General features: G+C 42.9%; 1 protein-coding gene across 4 annotated transcripts in view; it reads left to right on the forward strand.

Moving 5' to 3' along the window:
- The window catches only part of BLOC1S2 (biogenesis of lysosomal organelles complex 1 subunit 2), a 51838-nt gene that overhangs the window by 13798 nt on the left and 15705 nt on the right, over positions 1-22335 (forward strand). For all 4 annotated transcript variants that reach the window (XM_077259024.1, XM_077259025.1, XM_077259023.1 and 1 more), the window contains 2 exons: positions 2232-2348; positions 9725-9844. In XM_077259024.1, the coding sequence (XP_077115139.1) occupies positions 2232-2348; positions 9725-9844 (237 nt within the window). The remainder of the gene's footprint in view (positions 1-2231; positions 2349-9724; positions 9845-22335) is intronic.

Consider the following 22335-nt stretch of genomic DNA (forward strand, 5'->3'; position numbering starts at 1 on the left):
ATTTGGTATCTTTGGTTCCAACCACCGTGTTTTTGTGCGACACAGAAAAGGTGAACAGATGGACTCTACATGCCTGGTTCCCACCGTGAAGCATGGAGGAGGAGGTGTGATGGTTTGTGGGTGCTTTGCTGTTGGGGATTTATTTAAAATTGAAGGCATACTTGAACCAGCATGGCTACCACAGCACCTTGCAGCAGCATGCTATTCCATCCGGTTTGCGTTTAGTTGGACCATCATTTATTTGTCAACAGCACAATGACCCCAAACACACCTCCAGGCTGTGTAAGGGCTATTTGACCAAGAAGGAGAGTGATGGGGTGCTACACCAGATGACCTGGCCTCCACAGTCACCAGACCTGAACCCAATCGAGATGGTTTGGGGTGAGCTGGACCGCAGGGTGAAGGCAAAAGGGCTAACAAGTGCTAAGCATCTCTGGGAACTCCTTCAAGATTGTTGGAAGACCATTCCCGGTGACTACCTCCTGAAGCTCATCAAGTGAATGCAAAGAGTGTGCAAAGCAGTCATAAAAGCAAAATGTGGCTACTTTGAAGAACCTAGAATATAAGACATATTTTCAGTTGTTTCACACTTTTTTGTTAAGTATATAATTCCACATGTGTTAATTCATAGTTTTGATGCCTTCAGTGTGAATGTACAATTTTCATAGTCATGAAAATACTGAAAATCATTAAATGAGATGGTGTGTCCAAACTTTTATGTATATATATATATTTATATACATATATATATATATATATATATATATATATATATATATATATATATATATATATATATATATATATATATATATATATATATATATATATATATATATATATATTATAACCAACCAATTTTTTGCACCTTGGTAAAATAAACTCATGTACTGTAGCATATCAATACTTATACGGCTATGTTCACACATTGCTTTTTGCAGCTGAGCTGTTTTTTCTGCATCCAAATCCTGCTCACTGGGCAGTAAAAACAAAGTAAAAAAAGCTGATATTGATGTGTTTTTGGTGCATGGTTGAATTTTTTTCAGCATTTTTGCATTTGCTCGTTGCTTTCTATGGTGGAAAAAAATAAACAGTGAAGGAAGTGACTTGCTCCCGTTTTCAAAAAAGCAACAATTTTACAAATCGGTCCTCAAAAAAAAGCAGTTGTGTGCATGAGATTTCTGAACTCTCTCAGCTTTTGCCGATACTGTAAAAATCAGCTTTAAATTTGTATTAAGAAAAAATGCTGCAAAAACTGTGTTACCATAGCCTTAACCCCTTAATGATGACCTTGCCAATTTTTTTTTTTTTAATCTATGTCACTTTATGTAGTAATAACTCTGGCTTCAACATATCCTATTGATACTGAGAGTTTTTTCTTGACACATTATACTTTATGATAATGGTAAATTTAAGTTGATATGTTTTACATTTTGCTATGAAAATATCAGAAATTTAACAAATTTTTTAAAAATTATCAATTTTCAAAATTTGTATGATTATCCCTTTAATCCAGTCGTATCATACTAAAACATTAATAAATAACATTTCCCTCTTGTATGCTTTTACTTCAGCACCATTTTTTTAAATGTTATTTTATTTTGTTAGCATTTTAGAAGGTTTAATAATGTAGCAGTAATTTTGTCAAGGAAATTTACAAAACTTTATTTTTTTAAGGGACCTGCTCAGTTTTGAAGTGACTCTGTGTGTCCTATATATTGGAAACCCCCAAAAGTGATACCATTTTAAAAACCGCACCACTCAATGTATTCAAAATTGCTTTCAGGTAGTTTATTGACCCTTCCGGTGCTTTTCAGGAATTAATGCCATGTGGCATAACAGGAATTAAAAAGTAGATTTTTTTCCACCTAAATGTTGCTGCTATAGCCGGCAGACTTTATGACCGTTATTTGGCCATGAATGGCCATGGCAAACAGGACCACACAATCAAGATCTCAGGGTGCCAATGAGGTTGAAGAGGAAGCCCTCACACTCTGTTAACTATTTTGATGCTGTAGTCACTATTGACAGCAGCATCAAAGGAGTTAAACGGCCATGGTCGCTGCCAACACTGATTGTGGCTGATGCATCAATACGCCAGCTATAGTGCACAGCTGCTGGATTGTCACCTGTCGGAGGATGCTATTCTCTTATATAACAGGTCTGTAAAAAGACGTGTTGGCGGTCATTGAGGGGTTAATGTGTTTTTTTGTTTTGTTTTTTAACCTTAGATGATTCTACAGTTGAAACAGCAGAAGAGGCAGTGGAGCCGCCAGAAGCCGACATTAATGAGCTTTGCAGGGATATGTTTAGTAAAATGTCATGTTACCTCACTGGTGAGCTGATCGGTAAGTGGCATTCTGTTTTGTTCTCCATTTTTAAAATATAGGCTCCTAAATAAATGATAAAAGAGAGACAAGTACATGAGTGGACACCTCCCCATTATTTTGCAAGCTGGATATAGTATCCATCCTCCTGGGCATGACAGGGCTCCAGGGACCCCCATTTTGAGATGGGTAGGAGTATCAAAGGTCGGATGTGGGCTTTATTTCAATGGGATAGTGGGAGAAGATCTTAGACGCTGTTCCTAGATTGTCACCTTGTGAGGCCCAGAGACACTCTCAGACACACTTGATTCACAGAGTTTACAGGACCCCTAGTGTCTTGTATGCAAGATGTCCTAGATGTGGATTTGTAGAAGCACCCTTGTTACACAGGATATAGGAGGGTACAAAGGAGGGTTCTCTCTCTGGTGGAAAAAGTAGATGGGTAAAGCTCCTAGCAGATCCTGGTATCCACGTCCTGAGGTTACTGGAAGACAGAACAGATCTGGATTCCCCTTATCCTTGGGCATTGGCCGTATTTAATTTCAGGCACAAAAACTCTTGGCATTCCTTTAGCTATATTCACCACCACCAAATATTGGGGAATTAAGACATAGAATAGATAACATTATTTGGTTAGAAAAGGGAGTATACTTAGAAAGTAATTTGATCATTAAATCTGAAAGGATATGGGACCCCTGGCTATATACTCCAGGGTTACCCTGGTCTCGCTTCCTCAGGGGCAGATTCTTTTCAATGTTATCTCCTTAGTACTGTACTATAGCACCGCAGGCCTAAGTATATGGTTTTGTGACAATGGGGGGAGGTTTTCTCTGGTTGGTGTCCTGTATGGAGGTGAGGGGGGGGGGTGTTTAGAGGGGTTACAAGGAGGGAGGAATTGGGTGTGAAGGCCTTAAAGGGAACCTGTCACCAGGATTGGCCGATATGAGTTACGGTCACCCCTTTTCAGGGCTTATCTACAGCATTCTATAATGCTGTAGATAAGCCCCAGATCCGACCTGTAAGAGAAGAAAAATAACATTGCTCTACCCTCATCATGTCAGATAAGTACGCCTGCGCAGGAGCCTGTGTGGATGACTCGGGGATGCGTCATCCACAAGAAGCAAGCAGAAGGGCGGCATCACAAGAAGATGGGAGGTGCTGGACAATGACCTGCGACCCCCCCCCCCCCCCCCCCCCCCATCGGACCAGACCGCTCCCCGGGTGAGTATAATAAGTTATCTTTCTTCTCTTACAGGTCGGATCTGGGGCTTATCTACAGCATTATAGAATGATGTATATGATGTATATAAGCCCTGAAAGGCGGTGGCCGTAACTCGTATCTGCCAAACCTGGTGACAGGTTCCCTTTAGTAATGATTTAATGAGAATATACAATTTATCCTTTATTCTTGTACAGCTTTGTCTGATAACTGTAAATGGAAATGTTTGTTTTTGTTCAATAAAAAAATTATCTGATTTTGCAAAAAAGTAGTATCAAAGGTGGCACTTAAATCTGTCAGACATTTTGGGCAGCACAGTGGCTCAGTGGTTAGCACTGCAGCCTTGCAGCACTGGGGTCCTAGATTCATATCCCACCAAGGTCAGCATCTGCAAGGAGTTTGTATGTCCTCCCCGTGTCTGTGTGGGCCTCCTCCGGTTTCCTCCCACACTCCAAAGACATATTGATAGGGAATCTAGATTGTGAGCCCCAATTTGAACAGCGATGGTGATGTCTGTAAAGCTCTGTGGAATATGATAGCGTTATATAAGCAAAGCATAATATGTAATAATTTTTGGCATACCTTGTGATTATGCCTTTTTGTATCTGTGATCAGAAAAGGGTTGTTTCATATGCGTATCAGGCAACATGGTATTTAATCCAAACTTTTTAGACTTTTTAGTTTGTAGCAGGACGGATCCTCAAGATCTAGTGCAGACAGACGTTTACAGTGGTGTTTTTCACCGCAGACATTTGAATAGTCACCATATAATTTTACATCTTGATATTCATTTGGCCTAATTTAGGGGGTGCAATCATGACAAATTATAATGCTTAAAGGGAACCCGTCACCAGGTTTGGCCGATACAAGTTATGGCCACCCCCTTTCAGGGGTAATATACAGAATTCTATAATGCTGTATATAAGCGCCTGATCCAACCTGTAAGAGAAGAATAATAACTTTTCTTATACTCACCTGCGGGGCGGTCCAGTCCGATTGGCGTTGCTGGTCTTGGTCCGTCGTCTTGCGATCCCCGCCTTCCTGCTTGCTTCATGTGGATGATGCGTCCATGTGTCATCCACACAGGCTCCCCGGAATCGCGCTCCTGCGCAGGCGTACTTCTCTGCACTGCTGAGGGCAAAGCAAAGTCCTGCAGTGCGCAGGCTTCGGGAAAGGTCAGAGAGGCCCAAGGCCTGTGCACTGCAGGACTTTGCTCTGCCCTCAACAGGGCAGATAAGTACACCTGCAAAGGAGCGCGATTCCTGGGAGCCTGTGTGGATGACGCATCATCCACATGAAGCAAGTAGGAGGGCAGGGATCGCAAGAAGATGGGAAGTGTCGGACCAAGACCAGCAACACCCATCGGACCGGACCGCCCCCCAGGTGAGTATAATAAAAGTTATTTTTTCTTCTCTTACAGATCGGATCGGGGGCTTATCTACCGCAATATAGAATGCTTTATATCAGCCCTGAAAGGGGATGGCCGTAACTCGTATCGGCCAAACCTGGTGACAGGTTCACTTTAAAGTCCCCATGTATTGTATTATCCTCTGCAAAGCAAGCATATGATTATAGTAAACGTAACTAGTGGCTTTTGGTACTTATTAGTGTCTTGTTAAATAATTTTTTGGGATAATGGCATCAGCATAAATAGACATGTGTCCATGATTTCATCGGGTTTGAAAATGGTTCTCTGAGATATATGCTCCGTGAAAGATCAGAAACAGGCTTTCCAACCACGGCTGTGGAATCAGTAAGCCAAAACTCCGACTCCTCAATTTCCCTGACTCCAACTCCACAGCACTGGCCACTACTGAGCATGTAAATAAAGTGCAGCACAGATTCATCTCAACTAAAAGCCGAGATCCTCAGATCGGGAATAGAACAGATATTTATAGCACATTTCAAAACTTTCCCAAATTCATATGAAAAAAAATTAACATCACATCCTGCATTGTCCTATGGTACCCAATTTATTATAAATTTTAAGAGTTGGTAGGCGGTATATTTTATACCGACTACACAAAAAAGGAAACCGACTTCAAAGCCCTGTTCCCAAGTTTTCCTTGTCCCTCATCCCCATCCTGGTATACAGGTCCTTCTCAAAAAATTAGCATATAGTGTTAAATTTCATTATTTACCATAATGTAATGATTACAATTAAACTTTCATATATTATAGATTCATTATCCACCAACTGAAATTTGTCAGGTCTTTTATTGTTTTAATACTGATGATTTTGGCATACAACTCCTGATAACCCAAAAAACCTGTCTCAATAAATTAGCATATCAAGAAAAGGTTCTCTAAATGACCTATTACCCTAATCTTCTGAATCAACTAATTAACTCTAAACACATGCAAAAGATACCTGAGGCTTTTAAAAACTCCCTGCCTGGTTCATTACTCAAAACCCCCATCATGGGTAAGACTAGCGACCTGACAGATGTCAAGAAGGCCATCATTGACACCCTCAAGCAAGAGGGTAAGACTCAGAAAGAAATTTCTCAACAAATAGGCTGTTCCCAGAGTGCTGTATCAAGGCACCTCAATGGTAAGTCTGTTGGAAGGAAACAATGTGGCAGAAAACGCTGTACAACGAGAAGAGGTGACCGGACCCTGAGGAAGATTGTGGAGAAGGACCGATTCCAGACCTTGGGGAACCTGAGGAAGCAGTGGACTGAGTCTGGTGTGGAAACATCCAGAGCCACCGTGCACAGGCGTGTGCAGGAAATGGGCTACAGGTGCCGCATTCCCCAGGTAAAGCCACTTTTGAACCATAAACAGCGGCAGAAGCGCCTGACCTGGGCTACAGAGAAGCAGCACTGGACTGTTGCTAAGTGGTCCCAAGTACTTTTTTCTGATGAAAGCAAATTTTGCATGTCATTCGGAAATCAAGGTGCCAGAGTCTGGAGGAAGACTGGGGAGAAGGAAATGGCAAAATGCCTGAAGTCCAGTGTCAAGTACCCACAGTCAGTGATGGTGTGGGGTGCCATGTCAGCTGCTGGTGTTGGTCCACTGTGTTTCATCAAGGGCAGGGTCAATGCAGCTAGCTATCAGGAGATTTTGGAGCACTTCATGCTTCCATCGGCTGAAATGCTTTATGGAGATGAAGATTTCATTTTTCAGCACGACCTGGCACCTGCTCACAGTGCCAAAACCACTGGTAAATGGTTTACTGACCATGGTATTACTGTGCTCAATTGGCCTGCCAACTCTCCTGACCTGAACCCCATAGAGAATCTGTGGGATATTGTGAAGAGAAAGTTGAGAGACGCAAGACCCAACACTCTGGATGAGCTTAAGGCCGCTATTGAAGCATCCTGGGCCTCCATAACATCTCAGCAGTGTCACAGGCTGATTGCCTCCATGCCACGCCGCATTGAAGCAGTCATTTCTGCCAAAGGATTCCCGACCAAGTATTGAGTGCATAACTGAACATTATTACTTGATGGTTTTTTTGTTTGTTATTAAAAAACACTTTTATTTGATTGGACGGGTGAAATATGCTAATTTATTGAGACAGGTTTTTTGGGTTATCAGGAGTTGTATGCCAAAATCATCAGTATTAAAACAATAAAAGACCTGACAAATTTCAGTTGGTGGATAATTAATCTATAATATATGAAAGTTTAATTGTAATCATTACATTATGGTAAATAATGAAATTTAACACTATATGCTAATTTTTTGAGAAGGACCTGTATATGGTCCCTTAGTCCCTATCCTAGTGTGCATGGCCCCATCCTTATCCTGGTATGATTGGCCCCCATGCCAGCAGCTGATTTATGCTTGTAAGCATCGCTTGGCAGGGACATCATGCACTGCTTACAAGCAGAGGAGAGCTGCTGGAATACTCACTGCTCTCCACGCCGGGACTATGTGCATGGAGCGCAGTGAGTATTCATTGCTCTTTAATAGCGAGCACAGTGTTATCCGCAGCCGCCGGCTTCCTGCAGCTGACGGGCATTCACGTGTGCCACTACTAAAGGGAATGAATATTCACTGCATTCCATGCCTCTTTAGCAGCGGGCACAGGAGTTGGCCTCAGCAGCCGTCTCCTGCCTCCTGTGACCCGCTGCTCTGCCACTGCATGTCCCCCACCACAGCCAGAACAGGTATATCCAGACTGTAAGATGCAACCCCCCATTTTCCTCCACATTTTTGGAGGAAAAAAGTGTGTCTTATAGTCCGAAAAATACGGTAGGTAGCAGAATCTGGTGCTTAAAAGTATTTTTCTAGTATACTAAGTTATCCCTTATCCATAAAATAGGGTATAACTTGCTAAACCCTGGGATTCCTAATATTGGGACCCTCATTAATTCGGGTATAAGGGCTCTGGGGCATCCCACCTTGAATGCAGCAAAGGTGCTCATGCTCTGTCTGCTCCTTTCATTGTCTATTTAAGTGCCACAAAAGGCGGAGTACAGGCTGTTTTCTGCAGTCCCATTGACAATGAATGGAGCGGTTGCAGAGTGTGCACACCTTTGCCGCTTTCAAGACTGGGATTGAAAGGGCCCTGTTCTCGGTCAGACCCCCAGCAATTGGCAAGTTATTCCCTATACTATGTACAGGAGATATGTGCGATTTTGGCAAAACCTCTTTAAGTAGTTAAGAACTTATCGAATACTATTATTGAAAGCAATTTATAAACGTTTGCATTAAGCTCCCTCTTTATCAACCTTGTCTATGTAAGTAATTTGAAATAATGTATCAAAAAAATAAGAGCTCTGACCTCTATAAAGATATTCGGGTAGTCTCCGGGTTATGAACTACATAAGTTCTGTAGGTTCGTTTGTAAGGCTGGGTTCACATTACGCTTACAGCAGCCCGTTCAACACATACAGTAACGGGCTGCTGTAAACGCAAGTGCCGGTATGGCAGCACACTAGCGCAGATAGAGCATCTGCTAGCTCTATTTGCGCTAGCAGTGACGGGCCCGGAAACGCTGCAGCCCGCGTCTCAGGGTCCGTCACTCAATGACGGCACATCCCTAGCGCACACCCATTGTGGGCGGGCGCCAGTGATGCGTCCAACATTGGAGTCAATGGCGGCGTTAAACAGACTACGTTACACCGCGTTATGCCGCTGTGTAACGTAGTCCGTCTAACGGACGCCCATAACGTAGTGTGAACCCAGCTTAACACGATTTTATGTCAGTTGCATAAAAAAAACAAATTCTCACCTTATCGCCGACCTCTCCGGCCGCCACGCTGCCTGACAGGTCCTCTTCTTTCTGCTGTAGAACTCCACATCTCCAACCTCATCACTATAGGTCAGGACTTCTGATCGAGCTTAGGCCCCAGCGCTCTCTACATGTTGTAAGGTCCTGATATTAAAACATGCGCTGCGATCTTATGATGCGCAGTGACTTCTGAGGCTTGAAGTCTTGGCTTAATTAAAAAGGCCAGAGATTTGGTACATTATGGCCGAAAGGAGAGGAGCGGACAGCAGGAGAGGTGAGTAATGTTTTGTTTTGTGTTTAAACCTACACTCTCACCTCTCCGGTCACTTCGCCATGCGGTCCTCTTCTTTCCACTCGCAGTAGCAGGCCAGCCAGAGCAGTTATTAGTTGTTGTTTTTTTTTTACCAAACCTCACCTTGTCGGTCACCTCTACGGCTGCCTGGTGTCCAGTTCTCTTCTTTCCACTGTGAAGCACCGCCTCTCCGGCTTCTTGATGAGGTCTGGAATTCTGTTGGGGTCCACACCTGGGAGGTCCCTGTTTGTCATAAGGTCACAACGCACATCTTGATGTTGCGACCTTACAATACACAGTGACTTCTGAGGCCTGGACACGGCAGCAAGTCCTGGCCTATAGTAAAAAGGCTGGAGAAGTGGCGCACGATGGCAGAAATAAGAGGACTGGCCAGCGAGCAATGTGGCGGCCGCATATATGAGCGATTAGGTGAGTATTAAGTTTTTTGTTTTAACATTTTGCGTTCATAGCTATCAGTCATATGTAAGTCGGATGTTTGTATCCCGGTCACTTCTTGTGTTAGAAATAATAAGATTTGCATTAAAAGTTTTCTTTTTATATAAAATTCTGTACTGAATAAAGTAGGAATATGAGGATCGGTGCGGTCCCACTACTGACCCAGTACAATGTGCTTACCGGTGCTTTAATTTTCTCGGCTTCTGCTGCTAATTTTCATTTTTTTTTCTAAATTGCTATTTCAGCCACAAGTGAAGACTACAAACTTCTAGAAAATATGAATAAGCTCACATGTTTGAAATATATGGAGATGAAAGACATTGCCGGAAATATTAGTCGTAATCTCAAGGACCTAAACAAGAAGTGTAAGTACAACATTAAGCATTCATACATAAGCCATTACATTTTCTGGTAGCCACATCCTTCTGGAATTCTCAAGATTTATGACATCTGTCTATTCTAAGCATTTCTCTATAGCTACCGGTTTCTTTGCTTTTCTGTGAGGGAAATCCATGATTGCAAATGCTGGACTTCATTCTCATCCTGATTGTATTGATCCCAAAAATGCTGTCTTCATTCCTTGCACGCTGAAATGAAAAGTTACATATACGATACAGTTGGGCGAGAAGTATTTGGTCATTGACAACAATTTTCATAATTTGTCCTCTGTTCACCAGTACAACACAGACATCAAGATGTCATCAAATTGTAGATTTTCAACTGAAATTTAAGTTTTAGAAAATATTCCATAAATTGTTTAGAAATTACTGAAATTTTTACATAGCCCTTTCATTTTCACAGTTTTCAAAATTGGAAAGTTGATCAATAATCTGTTTAACCCCTTCCCGACCTGTGACACAGCGTATGCGTCATGAAAGTCGGTGCCAATCCGACCTGTGACGCATATGCTGTGTCACAGAATGATCGCGTCCCTGCAGATCGGGTGAAAGGGTTAACTCCCATTTTACCCGATCTGCAGAGACAGGGGGAGTGGTACTTCAGCCCAGGGGGGGTGGCTTCACCCCCCCGTGGCTACGATCGCTCTGATTGGCAGTTTCACTTTCAACAGCCAATCAGAGCGATTTGTAATATTTCACCTATGAAAATGGTGAAATATTACAATCCAGCCATGGCCGATGCTGCAATAGCATCTGCCATGGCTGGAGACCCCGATCTGCCCCCACCCCACCCCACCGATCGCCTCCCCAGTCGTCATTTTTGCCCCGATCTCCGTTCCGCTCCCCTCCTGTCGGCTCCCCCGGTCCTCCTGTCCGCTCCCCAGGTCCTCTGATCCCCCCCCCGTGTTCCGGTCCCACCCCCCCATACTTACCTAGCTCCGATGTCCCTCCCGGTGTCCGGACGTCTTCTTCATGGGCGCCGCCATCTTGGAAAATGGCGGGCGCATGCGCAGTGCGCCCGCCGAATCTGCCAGCCGGCAGATTCGTTCCTGCACATTTTGGTCGCTGTGATAAGTTCTATCACAGCGATCAAAATAAAAAAATAGTAAATAAATCCCCCCCTTTATCACCCCCATAGATAGGGACAATAATAAAATACAGAAAATATAATTATTTTTGTTTTTACATTAGGGTTAGGGGTACGGTTAGGGGTAGGGTTGCACTTAGGGCTAGGGTTGCACTTAGGGTTGCACTTAGGGTTGCACTTAGGGCTAGGGTTGCACTTAGGGTTGCACTTAGGGCTAGGGTTGCACTTAGGGCTAGGGTTGCACTTAGGGCTAGGGTTGCACTTAGGGCTAGGGTTGCACTTAGGGCTAGGGTTGCACTTAGGGCTAGGGTTGCACTTAGGGCTAGGGTTGCACTTAGGGCTAGGGTTGCACTTAGGGCTAGGGTTGCACTTAGGGCTAGGGTTGCACTTAGGGCTAGGGTTGCACTTAGGGCTAGGGTTGCACTTAGGGCTAGGGTTGCACTTAGGGCTAGGGTTGCACTTAGGGCTAGGGTTGCACTTAGGGCTAGGGTTGCACTTAGGGCTAGGGTTGCACTTAGGGCTAGGGTTGCACTTAGGGCTAGGGTTAGAATTAGGGCTAGGGTTGGAATTAGGGTTAGACTTAGGCTATGTGCACACGGTGCGGATTTGGCTGCGGATCCGCAGCGGATTGGTCGCTGCGGATTCGTATCAGTTTTCCATCACGTTTACAGTACCACGTAAACCTATGGAAAACCAAATCCGCTGTGCCCATGGTGCGGAAAATACAGCGCGGAAACGCAGCATGTCAATTCTTTGTGCAATTCCGCAGCGTTTTACACCTGCTCCATAATAGGAATCCGCAAGTGAAATCCACACAAAAAACACTGGAAATGCGCGGTAAATCCGCAGGTAAAGCGCAGTGCGTTTTACCTGCAGATTTTTCAAAAACTGCGGAAAAATCCACACAAATCCGCAACGTGAGCACATAGCCTTAGGGTTAGGGTTGGAATTAGGGGTAAGACTAGGGTTAGGGGTGTGTTGGGGTTAGGGTTGTGGTTAGGGTTGGGATTAGAGTTAGGGGTGTGTTGGGGTTAGTGTTGGAGTTAGAATTGAGGGGTTTCCACTTTTTAGGCACATCAGGGGGTCTCCAAACGCGACACGGCGCCACCATTGATTCCAGCCAATCTTGCGTTGAAAAAGTAAAATGGTGCTCTCTCCCTTCCGAGCCCCGACGTGTGCCCAAACAGTGGTTTACCCCCACATATGGGGTACCAGCGTACTCAGGAGAAACTGATCAACAACTTTTGGGGTCCAATTTCTCCTGTAACCCTTGGGAAAATAAAAAATTGCGGGCTAAAAAATTATTTTTGAGGAAAGAAAAATGATTTTTTTATTTTCACGGCTCTGCGTTATAAACTTCTGTGAAGCACTTGGGGGTTCAAAGTGCTCACCACACATCTAGATAAGTTCCCTTGGGGGTTTAGTTTCCAAAATGGGGTCACTTGTGGGGAGTTTCTACTGTTTAGGCACATCAGGGGCTCTGCAAACGCAACGTGATGCCCGCAGAGCATTCCATCAAAGTCTGCATTTCAAAGCGTCACTACTTCCCTTCCGAACCCCGACGTGTGCCCAAACAGTGGTTTACCCCCACATATGGGGTATCAGCATACTCAGGAGAAACTGGACAACAACTATTGGGGTCAAATTTCCCCTGTTACCCTTGGGAAAATAAAAAATTCAGGGCTAAAAAAAAATTTTTGAGAAAAGAAAAATTATTTTTTATTTTCATGGCTCTGCGTTATAAACTTCTGTGAAGCACTTGGGGGTTCAAAGTGCTCACCACACATCTAGATTAGTTCCTTGGGAGGTCTAGTTTCCAAAATGGGGTCACTTATGGGGAAACTCCAATGTTTAGGCACACAGGGGCTCTCCAAACGCGACATGGTGTCCGCTAATGATTGGAGCTAATTTTCCATTCAAAAAGCCAAATGGCGTGCCTTCCCTTCCAAGCCCTGCCGTGCACCCAAAGTGGTTTACCCCCACATATGGGGTATCATCGTACTCAGGACAAACTGGACAACAACATTTGGGGTCCAATTTCTCCTGTTACCTTTGGGAAAATAAAAAATTCTGGGCTAAAAATCATTTTTGAGGAAAGAAAAATTATTTTTTATTTTCACGGCTCTGCGTTATAAACTTCTGTGAAGCACCTGGGGGTTATAAGTGCTCACTATGCATCTAGATAAGTTCCTTGGGGGGTCTAGTTTCCAAAATGGGATCACTTGTGGGGGAGCTCCAATGTTTAGGCACACAGGGGCTCTCCAAACGCGACATGGTGTCCGCTAAAGATTGGAGCCAATTTTTCATTCAAAAAGTCAAATGGCGCTCCTTCCCTTCCGAGTTCTGCCGTGCGCCCAAACAGTGGTTTACCCCCACATATGAGGTATCAGCGTACTCAGAACAAATTGGACAACAACTTTTGTGGTCCAGTTTCTTCTTTTACCCTTGGGAAAATAAAAAAATTGTTGCTAAAAGATCATTTTTGTGACTAAAAAGTTAAATGTTCATTTTTTCCTTCCATGTTGCTTCTGCTGCTGTGAAACACCTGAAGGGTTAATACACTTCTTGAATGTGATTTTGAGCACCTTGAGGGGTGCAGTTTTAAGAATGGTGTCACTTTTTGGGTATTTTCAGCCATATAGAACCCTCAAATTGACTTCAAATGTGAGGTGGTCCCTAAAAAAAATGGTTTTGTAAATTTTGTTGTAAAAATGAGAAATCACTGGTCAAATTTTAACCCTTATAACTTCCTAGCAAAAAAAAAATGTTGTTTCCAAAATTGTGCTGATGTAAAGTAGACATGTGGGAAATGTTATTTATTAACTATTTTGTGTCACATACAGTTAGGTCCATATATATTTGGACAGAGACGACATTTTTCTAATTTTGGTTAGAGACATTACCACAATGAATTTTAAACAAAACAATTCAGATGCAGTTGAAGTTCAGACTTTCAGCTTTCATTTGAGGGTATCCACATTAAAATTGGATGAAGGGTTTAGGAGTTTCAGCTCCTTAACATGTGCGACCCTGTTTTTAAAGGGACCAAAAGTAATTGGACAATTGACTCCAAGGCTATTTCATGAACAGGTGTGGGCAATCCCTTCGTTATGTCATTCTCAATTAAGCAGATAAAAGGCCTGGAGTTGATTTGAGATGTGGTGCTTGCATTTGGAAGGTTTTGCTGTGAAGTAAACATGCGGTCAAAGGAGCTCTCCATGCAGGTGAAACAAGCCATCCTTAAACTGCGAAAACAGAAAAAAACAAGCCGAGAAATTGCTACAATATTAGGAGTGGCATTATCTACAGTTTGTTACATCCTGAGAAAGAAAGAAAGCACTGGTGAACTCATCAATGCAAAAAGACCTGGGCGTCCACGGAAGACAACAGTGGTGGATGATCGCAGAATAATCTCCATGGTGAAGAGAAACCTCTTCACAACAGCCAACCAAGTGACCAACACTCTCCAGGAGGTAGGCGTATCAATATCCAAATCTACCATAAAGAGAAGACTGCATGAAAGTAAATACAGAGGGTTCACTGCACGGTGCAAGCCACTCATAAGCATCAAGAATAAAAAGGCTAGACTGGACTTTGCTATAAAACATCTAAAAAAGCCAGCACAGTTCTGGAAGAACATTCTTTGGACAGATGAAACCATGATCAACCTCTACCAGAATGATGGAAAGAGAAAAGTATGGCGAAGGCTTGGTACAGCTCATGATCCAAAGCATACTACATCATCTGTAAAACACGGCGGAGGCAGTGTGATGGCTTGGGCATGCATGGCTGCCAGTGGCACTGGGTCACTAGTGTTTATTGATGATGTGACACAGGACAGAAGCAGCAGAATGAATTCTGAGGTATTCAGAGCCGTACTGTGTGCTCAGATCCAGCCAAATGCAGCAAAACTGATTGGTCGTCGTTTCATACTACAGATGGACAATGACCCAAAACATAAAGCCAAAGCAACCCAGGAGTCTATTAAAGCAAAGAAGTGGAATATTCTTGAATGGCCAAGTCAGTCACCTGATCTCAACCAAATTGAGCAGCATTTCACTTGTTAAAGACTAAACTTCAGACAGAAAGGCCCACAAACAAACAGCAACTGAAAACCACCGCAGTGAAGGCCTGGCAGAGCATCAAAAAGGAGGAAACACAGCGTCTGGTGATGTCCATGAGTTCAAGACTTCAGGCAGTCATTGCCAACAAAGGGTTTTCAACCAAGTACTAAAAATTAACATTTTATTTAAAATTATTGAATCTGTCCAATTAGTTTTGGTCCTTTTAAAAACAGGGTGGCACATGTTAAGGAGCTGAAACTCTTAAACCCTTCATCCGATTTTAATGTGGATACCCTCAAATGAAAGCTGAAAGTCTGAACTTCAACTGCATCTGAATTGTTTTGTTTAAAATTCATTGTGGTATTGTCTATAACCAAAACTAGAAAAATGTTGTCTCTGTCCAAATATATATGGACCTAACTGTAACTCTCTGGTTTAACAGAATAAAAATTAAAAATGTGAAAATTGCAAAATTTTCAAAATTTTCGCCAAATTTCCATTTTTTCACAAATATAACGCCGAAATTATCGACCTAAATTTACCACTAACATGAAGCCCAATATGTCACAAAAAAACAATCTCAGAATCGCTACGATCCGTTGAAGCGTTCCTGAGTTATTACCTCATAAAGGGACACTGGTCAGAATTGCAAAAAACGGCAAGGTCATTAAGGCCAAAATAGGCTGGGTCATGAAGGGGTTAATAGCCACGGTGGCCTGTTACCAAATTAATGTGATCAAATGTTAAAGTAATTTTCCCCATCCCCTCGACAGCACCAGATGGGGAGGGAATCCAGCCCCAAGGACAGGAAACCTACACATTCAGGGTATGTGCACATGTTCAGGCTTTTTCCGCGTTTTTTCGTGATAAAAACGCTATAAAAACTCATTAAAAACGCATACATTATGCATCCTATCATTTAGAATGCATTCTGCATGTTTTGTGCACATGGTGCGTTTTTTTCCGCGAAAAAAAAGCATCGCGGTAAAAAAAAGCAGCATGTTTATTAATTTTGTGGATTTTCCGTGTTTTTCCTGCAATTCTATGCATTTGGAAAAAAACGCACAAAATACGCGTCAAAAACGCAAAGAAAACGCATGCGGATTTCTGGCAGAAATGTCCGGGTTTTGTTAGGAAAATTTCTGCAAGAAATCCTGACGTGTGCACATAGCCTCAAAGGCAAGCCTCTCTAAAAGCTTGTTATTTAACCCCTTTGCAGCTATGGGTATAACCGTACTTCTTGCACTGGGGTGATCACATGTGGATAGCACTCAGGAGCTAGACGACATCTGTCTCTACATCAGTGGTCAGGGCTGAGCTCCAATCACTGCTTTTAACCATGTAAATACCGCTATTGATCACAGACAGCGGCATCTGAAGAGTAACTAAAATTTTCTAAAATTTAGACACTTTGCAAATTACTTTATTAGTGAATTTCTTAAAAAAAAAAAAAAAAACTATGCAAGTTTGGCATCGGCATAATCATCACATCAACATCATTGTTCCCTCGTAGTGGTTTAACCCCTTAGTGACAGAGCCAATTTGGTACTTAATGACCGAGCCAATTTTTACAATTCTGACCAGTGTCACTTTATGAGGTTATAACTCTGGAACGCTTTATCGGATCCCGCTGATTCTGAGATTGTTTTTTCGTGACATGTTGTACTTCAAGTTAGTGGTAACATTTCTTCGATATTACTTGCGATTATTTATGAAAAAAATGGAAATATGGCGAAAATTTTTAAAATTTTGCAATTTTCAAACTTTGTATTTTTATGCCCTTAAATCAGAGAGATATGTCACAAAAAATAGTTAATAAATAACATTTCTCACGTGTCTACTTTACATCAGCACAATTTTGGAAACAATTTTTTTTTTGTTAGGGAGTTATAAGGGTTAAAAGTTGACCAGCAATTTCTCATTTTTACAACACCATGTTTTTTTTAGGGACCACATCACCTTTGAAGTGATTTTGAGGGGTCTATATGATAGAAAATAACCAAGTGTGACACCATTCTAAAAACTGCACCCCTCAAGCTGCTCAAAACCACATTCAAGAAGTTTATTAACCCTTTACGTACTTCACAGGAACTAAAACAATGTGGAAGAAAAAAATGAACATTTAACTTTTTTTTGCAAACATTTTACTTCAGAACCATTTTTTTTAATTTTCACAAGTGTAAAAACAGAAATTTAACCACAAATTTTGTTGTGCAATTTTTCCTGAGTACGCCGATACCCCATATGTGGAGGTAAACCACTGTTTGGGCGCACCGCAGAGCTTGGAAGTGAAGGAGCACCGTTTGACTGTTTCAATGCAGAATTGGCTGGAATTGAGATCGGACGCCATGTCGCGTTTGGAGAGCCCCTAATGTGCCTAAACAGTGGAAACCGCCCACAAGTGACACCATTTTGGAAACTAGACCCCCCAAGGAACTTATCTAGATGTGTGGTGAGCACTTTGAACCCCCAAGTGCTTCACAGAAGTTTATAACGTAGAGCCGTGAAAATAAAAAATCGCATTTGTTTTCACAAAAATGATTTTTTCGCCCACAAATTCTTATTTTCACAAGGGTAACAGGAGAAATTAGACCACAAAAGTTGTTGTGCAATTTCTCCTGAGTACGTCGATACCCCATATGTGGAGGTAAACCACTGTTTGGGCGCACCGCAGAGCTTGGAATTGAAGGAGCACCGTTTGACTTTTTCAATGCAGAATTGGCTGGAATTGAGATCGGATGCCATGTCGCGTTTGGAGAGTCCCTGATGTGCCTAAACAGTGGAAACCCCCCACAAGTGATACCATTTTGGAAACTAGACCCCTTAAGGAACTTATCTAGATGTGTGGTGAGCACTTTGAACCCCCAAGTGCTTCACAGAAGTTTATAACGTAGAGCCGTGAAAATAAAAAATCTCATTTTTTCTACAAAAATGATCTTTTTGCCCCCAAATTTTTATTTTCACAAGGGTAACAGGAGAAATTAGACCACAAAAGTTGTTGTGCAATTTCTCCTGAGTACGTCGATACCCCATATATGGGGGTAAACCACTGTTTGGGCGCACCGCAGAGCTTGGAAGAGAAGGAGTGTCGTTTTACTTTTTCAATGTAGAATTGGCTGGAATTGAGATCGGACGCCATGTCACGTTTGGAGAGCCGCTGATGTGCCTAAACAGTAGAGACCCCCCACATATGACACCATTTTGGAAACTAGACCCCTTAAGGAACTTATCTAGATGTGTGGTGAGCACTTTAAACCCCCAGGTGCTTCACAGAAGTTTATAACGTAGAGCCGTGAAAATAAAAAAATCGCATTTTTTCTACAAAAATGATCTTTTTGCCTCCAAATTTTTATTTTACCAAGGGTAACAGGAGAAAATGGACCCCAGAAGCTGTTGTACAATTTGTCTTGAGTACGCCGACACCCTATATGTGGGGGTAAACCACTGTTTGGGCGCATGGCTGAGCTCGGAAGCAAAGGAGCGCCATTTGACTTTTCAATGCAAAATTGACTGGAATTGAGATCGGACGCCATGTCGCGTTTGGAGAGCCCCTGATGTGCCTAAACAGCAGAAACCCCCCAAAAGTGACCCCATTTTGGAAACTAGACCCCCCCATGGAACTTATCTAGATGTGTAGTGAGAACTTTGAATGCCCAAGTGCATCACAGAAGTTTATAATGCAGAGTCGTGAAAATAAAAAATATATATTTTTTAACAATAAAGATTTTTTAGCCCCCAAGTTTTTATTTTCACAAGGGTAACAAGAGAAATTGGACCCCAAAAGTTGTTGTCCAATTTGTCCTGAGTATGCTGGTACCCCATATGTGGGGGTAAACCACTGTTTGGGCGCACGGCAGAGCTCGGAAGGGAAGGAGTGCCATTTTGGAATGCAGACTTTGATAGAATTGTCTGCGGGCGTTATGTTGCGTTTGCAGACCCCTAATGTACCTAAACAGTAGAAACCCCCAACAAGTGACCCCATTTTGGAAAATAGACCCCCCATGGAACTTATCTAGATATGTGGTGAGAACTTTGAATGCCCAAGTGCTTCACAGAAGTTTATAATGCAGAGTAGTGAAAATAAAAAATATTTTTTTTCCCACAAAAAAGATTTTTTTAGCCCCAAAATTTTTATTTTCACAAGGGTAACAAGAGAAATTGGACCCCAAAAGTTGTTGTCCAATTTGTCCTGAGTATGCTGGTACCCCATATGTGGGGGTAAACCACTGTTTGGGCGCACGGCAGAGCTCGGAAGGGAAGGAGTGCCATTTTGGAATGCAGACTTTGATAGAATTGTCTGCGGGCGTTATGTTGCGTTTGCAGACCCCTAATGTACCTAAACAGTAGAAACCCCCAACAAGTGACCCCATTTTGGAAAATAGACCCCCCAAGGAACTTATCTAGATATGTGGTGAGAACTTTGAATGCCCAAGTGCTTCACAGAAGTTTATAATGCAGAGTAGTGAAAATAAAAAATATTTTTTTTCCCACAAAAAAGATTTTTTTAGCCCCCAAATTTTTATTTTCACAAGGGTAACAAGAGAAATTGGACCCCAAAAGTTGTTGTCCAATTTGTCCTGAGTATGCTGGTACCCCATATGTGGGGGTAAACCACTGTTTGGGCGCACGGCAGAGCTCGGAAGGGAAGGAGCGCCATTTTGGAATGCAGACTTTGATAGAATTGTCTGCGGGCGTTATGTTGCGTTTGCAGACCCCTAATGTACCTAAACAGTAGAAACCCCCACAAGTGACCAAATTTTGGAAACTAGACCCCCTAAGGAACTTATCTAGATATGTGGTGAGAACTTTGAAAGCTCAAGTGCTTCACAGAAATTTATAATGCAGAGTAGTGAAAATAAAAAAATATATTTTTTTCCAACAAAAAAGATTTTTAGCCCCCAAGTTTTTATTTTCACAAGGGTAACAGGAGAAATTGGACCCCAAAAGTTGTTGTCCAATTTATCCCGAGTACGCTGATGCCCCATATGTGGGGGTAAACCACTGTTTGGGCGCACGGCAGAGCTCAGAAGGGAGGGAGTACCATTTGACTTTTTTAGCGCAAAATTGGCTGTCGTGTTTGGAGACCCCCTGATGTACCTAAACAGTGGAAACCCCCCAATTCTAACTCCAACCCTAACCCCAACACAGCCCTAACCCTAATCTCAACCCGATCCATAATCCTAATCACAACCCTAACGATAATCACAACCCTAACCCCAAAACAGCCCTAATCTCAACCCTAACCATAACCCTAATCAAAACCCTAAATCCAACACACCCCTAACCCTAATCCCAACCCTAACCCTAATCCCAACCCTAATCCCAAACGTAACACTAATCCCAACCCTAATCCAAACGCTAACCCTAATCCCAACTCTAACCCTAACTTTAGCCCCAACCCTAACTTTAGCCCCAACCCTAACCATAACTTTAGCCCCCGTCGTCACAAAAAAAGTTCAATGTAACCTTTTTTTTTGTACGTCGCGTCCGCCATTTCCGCGGATGCGTGGCCGTAACTCTGCCCCCTCCTCCCCAGGACATAGACTGGGCAGCGGATGCGTTGAAAAACTGCATCCGCTGCCCACGTTGTGCACAATTTTCACAACGTGCGTCGGTACATCGGGCCGACGCATTGCGACCGCCCCGTACCGACGCAAGTGTGAAAGAAGCCTAAGGCTACTTTCACACTAGCGTCGTACTCGGCCCATCGCAGTGTGTCGGGCCGACGTACCGACGCTAGCGTTGTAAGCGCCGCACAACGGGTGCAGCGGATGCTGTTTTTTCAACGCATCCGCTGCCCCATTGTGAGGTGCGGGGAGGCGGGGGCGGAGTTCCGGCCATGCATGCGCGGGCGGAAATGGCGGACACGTCGCACAAAAAAGTTACATGTAGTTTTTTTTGTGTCGACGGTCCGCCGAAGCACGACGCATCCATCGCACGACGGATGCGACATGTGGCAATCCGTCGCAATGCGTCGCTAATGCAAGCCAATGGAGAAAAAACGCATCCTGCAAGCACTTTTGCAGGATGCGTTTTTTCTCCAACGACGCATTGCGACGGAAGCCAAAAAACGCTAGTGTGAAAGTAGCCTAACTCTAACCCTAACCCTAACCCTAACTCTAACCCTAACTCTAACCCTAACTCTAACCCTAACTCTAACCCTAACTCTAACCCTAACTCTAACCCTAACTCTAACCCTAACTCTAACCCTAACTCTAACCCTAACTCTAACCCTAACTCTAACCCTAACTCTAACCCTAACTCTAACCCTAACTCTAACCCTAACTCTAACCCTAACTCTAACCCTAACTCTAACCCTAACTCTAACCCTAACTCTAACCCTAACTCTAACCCTAACTCTAACCCTAACTCTAACCCTAACTCTAACCCTAACTCTAACCCTAACTCTAACCCTAACTCTAACCCTAACTCTAACCCTAACTCTAACCCTAACTCTAACCCTAACTCTAACCCTAACTCTAACCCTAACTCTAACCCTAACTCTAACCCTAACTCTAACCCTAACTCTAACCCTAACTCTAACCCTAACCCTAACTCTAACCCTAACTCTAACCCTAACTCTAACCCTAACTCTAACCCTAACTCTAACCCTAACTCTAACCCTAACTCTAACCCTAACTCTAACCCTAACTCTAACCCTAACTCTAACCCTAACTCTAACCCTAACTCTAACCCTAACTCTAACCCTAACTCTAACCCTAACTCTAACCCTAACTCTAACCCTAACTCTAACCCTAACTCTAACCCTAACTCTAACCCTAACTCTAACCCTAACTCTAACCCTAACTCTAACCCTAACTCTAACCCTAACTCTAACCCTAACTCTAACCCTAACTCTAACCCTAACTCTAACCCTAACTCTAACCCTAACTCTAACCCTAACTCTAACCCTAACTCTAACCCTAACTCTAACCCTAACTCTAACCCTAACTCTAACCCTAACTCTAACCCTAACTCTAACCCTAACTCTAACCCTAACTCTAACCCTAACTCTAACCCTAACTCTAACCCTAACTCTAACCCTAACTCTAACCCTAACTCTAACCCTAACTCTAACCCTAACTCTAACCCTAACTCTAACCCTAACTCTAACCCTAACTCTAACCCTAACTCTAACCCTAACTCTAACCCTAACTCTAACCCTAACTCTAACCCTAACTCTAACCCTAACTCTAACCCTAACTCTAACCCTAACTCTAACCCTAACTCTAACCCTAACTCTAACCCTAACTCTAACCCTAACTCTAACCCTAACTCTAACCCTAACTCTAACCCTAACTCTAACC

The sequence above is a fragment of the Ranitomeya variabilis genome, chromosome 4, assembly GCF_051348905.1.
Source record: "Ranitomeya variabilis isolate aRanVar5 chromosome 4, aRanVar5.hap1, whole genome shotgun sequence".
NCBI lineage: Eukaryota > Metazoa > Chordata > Amphibia > Anura > Dendrobatidae > Ranitomeya > Ranitomeya variabilis.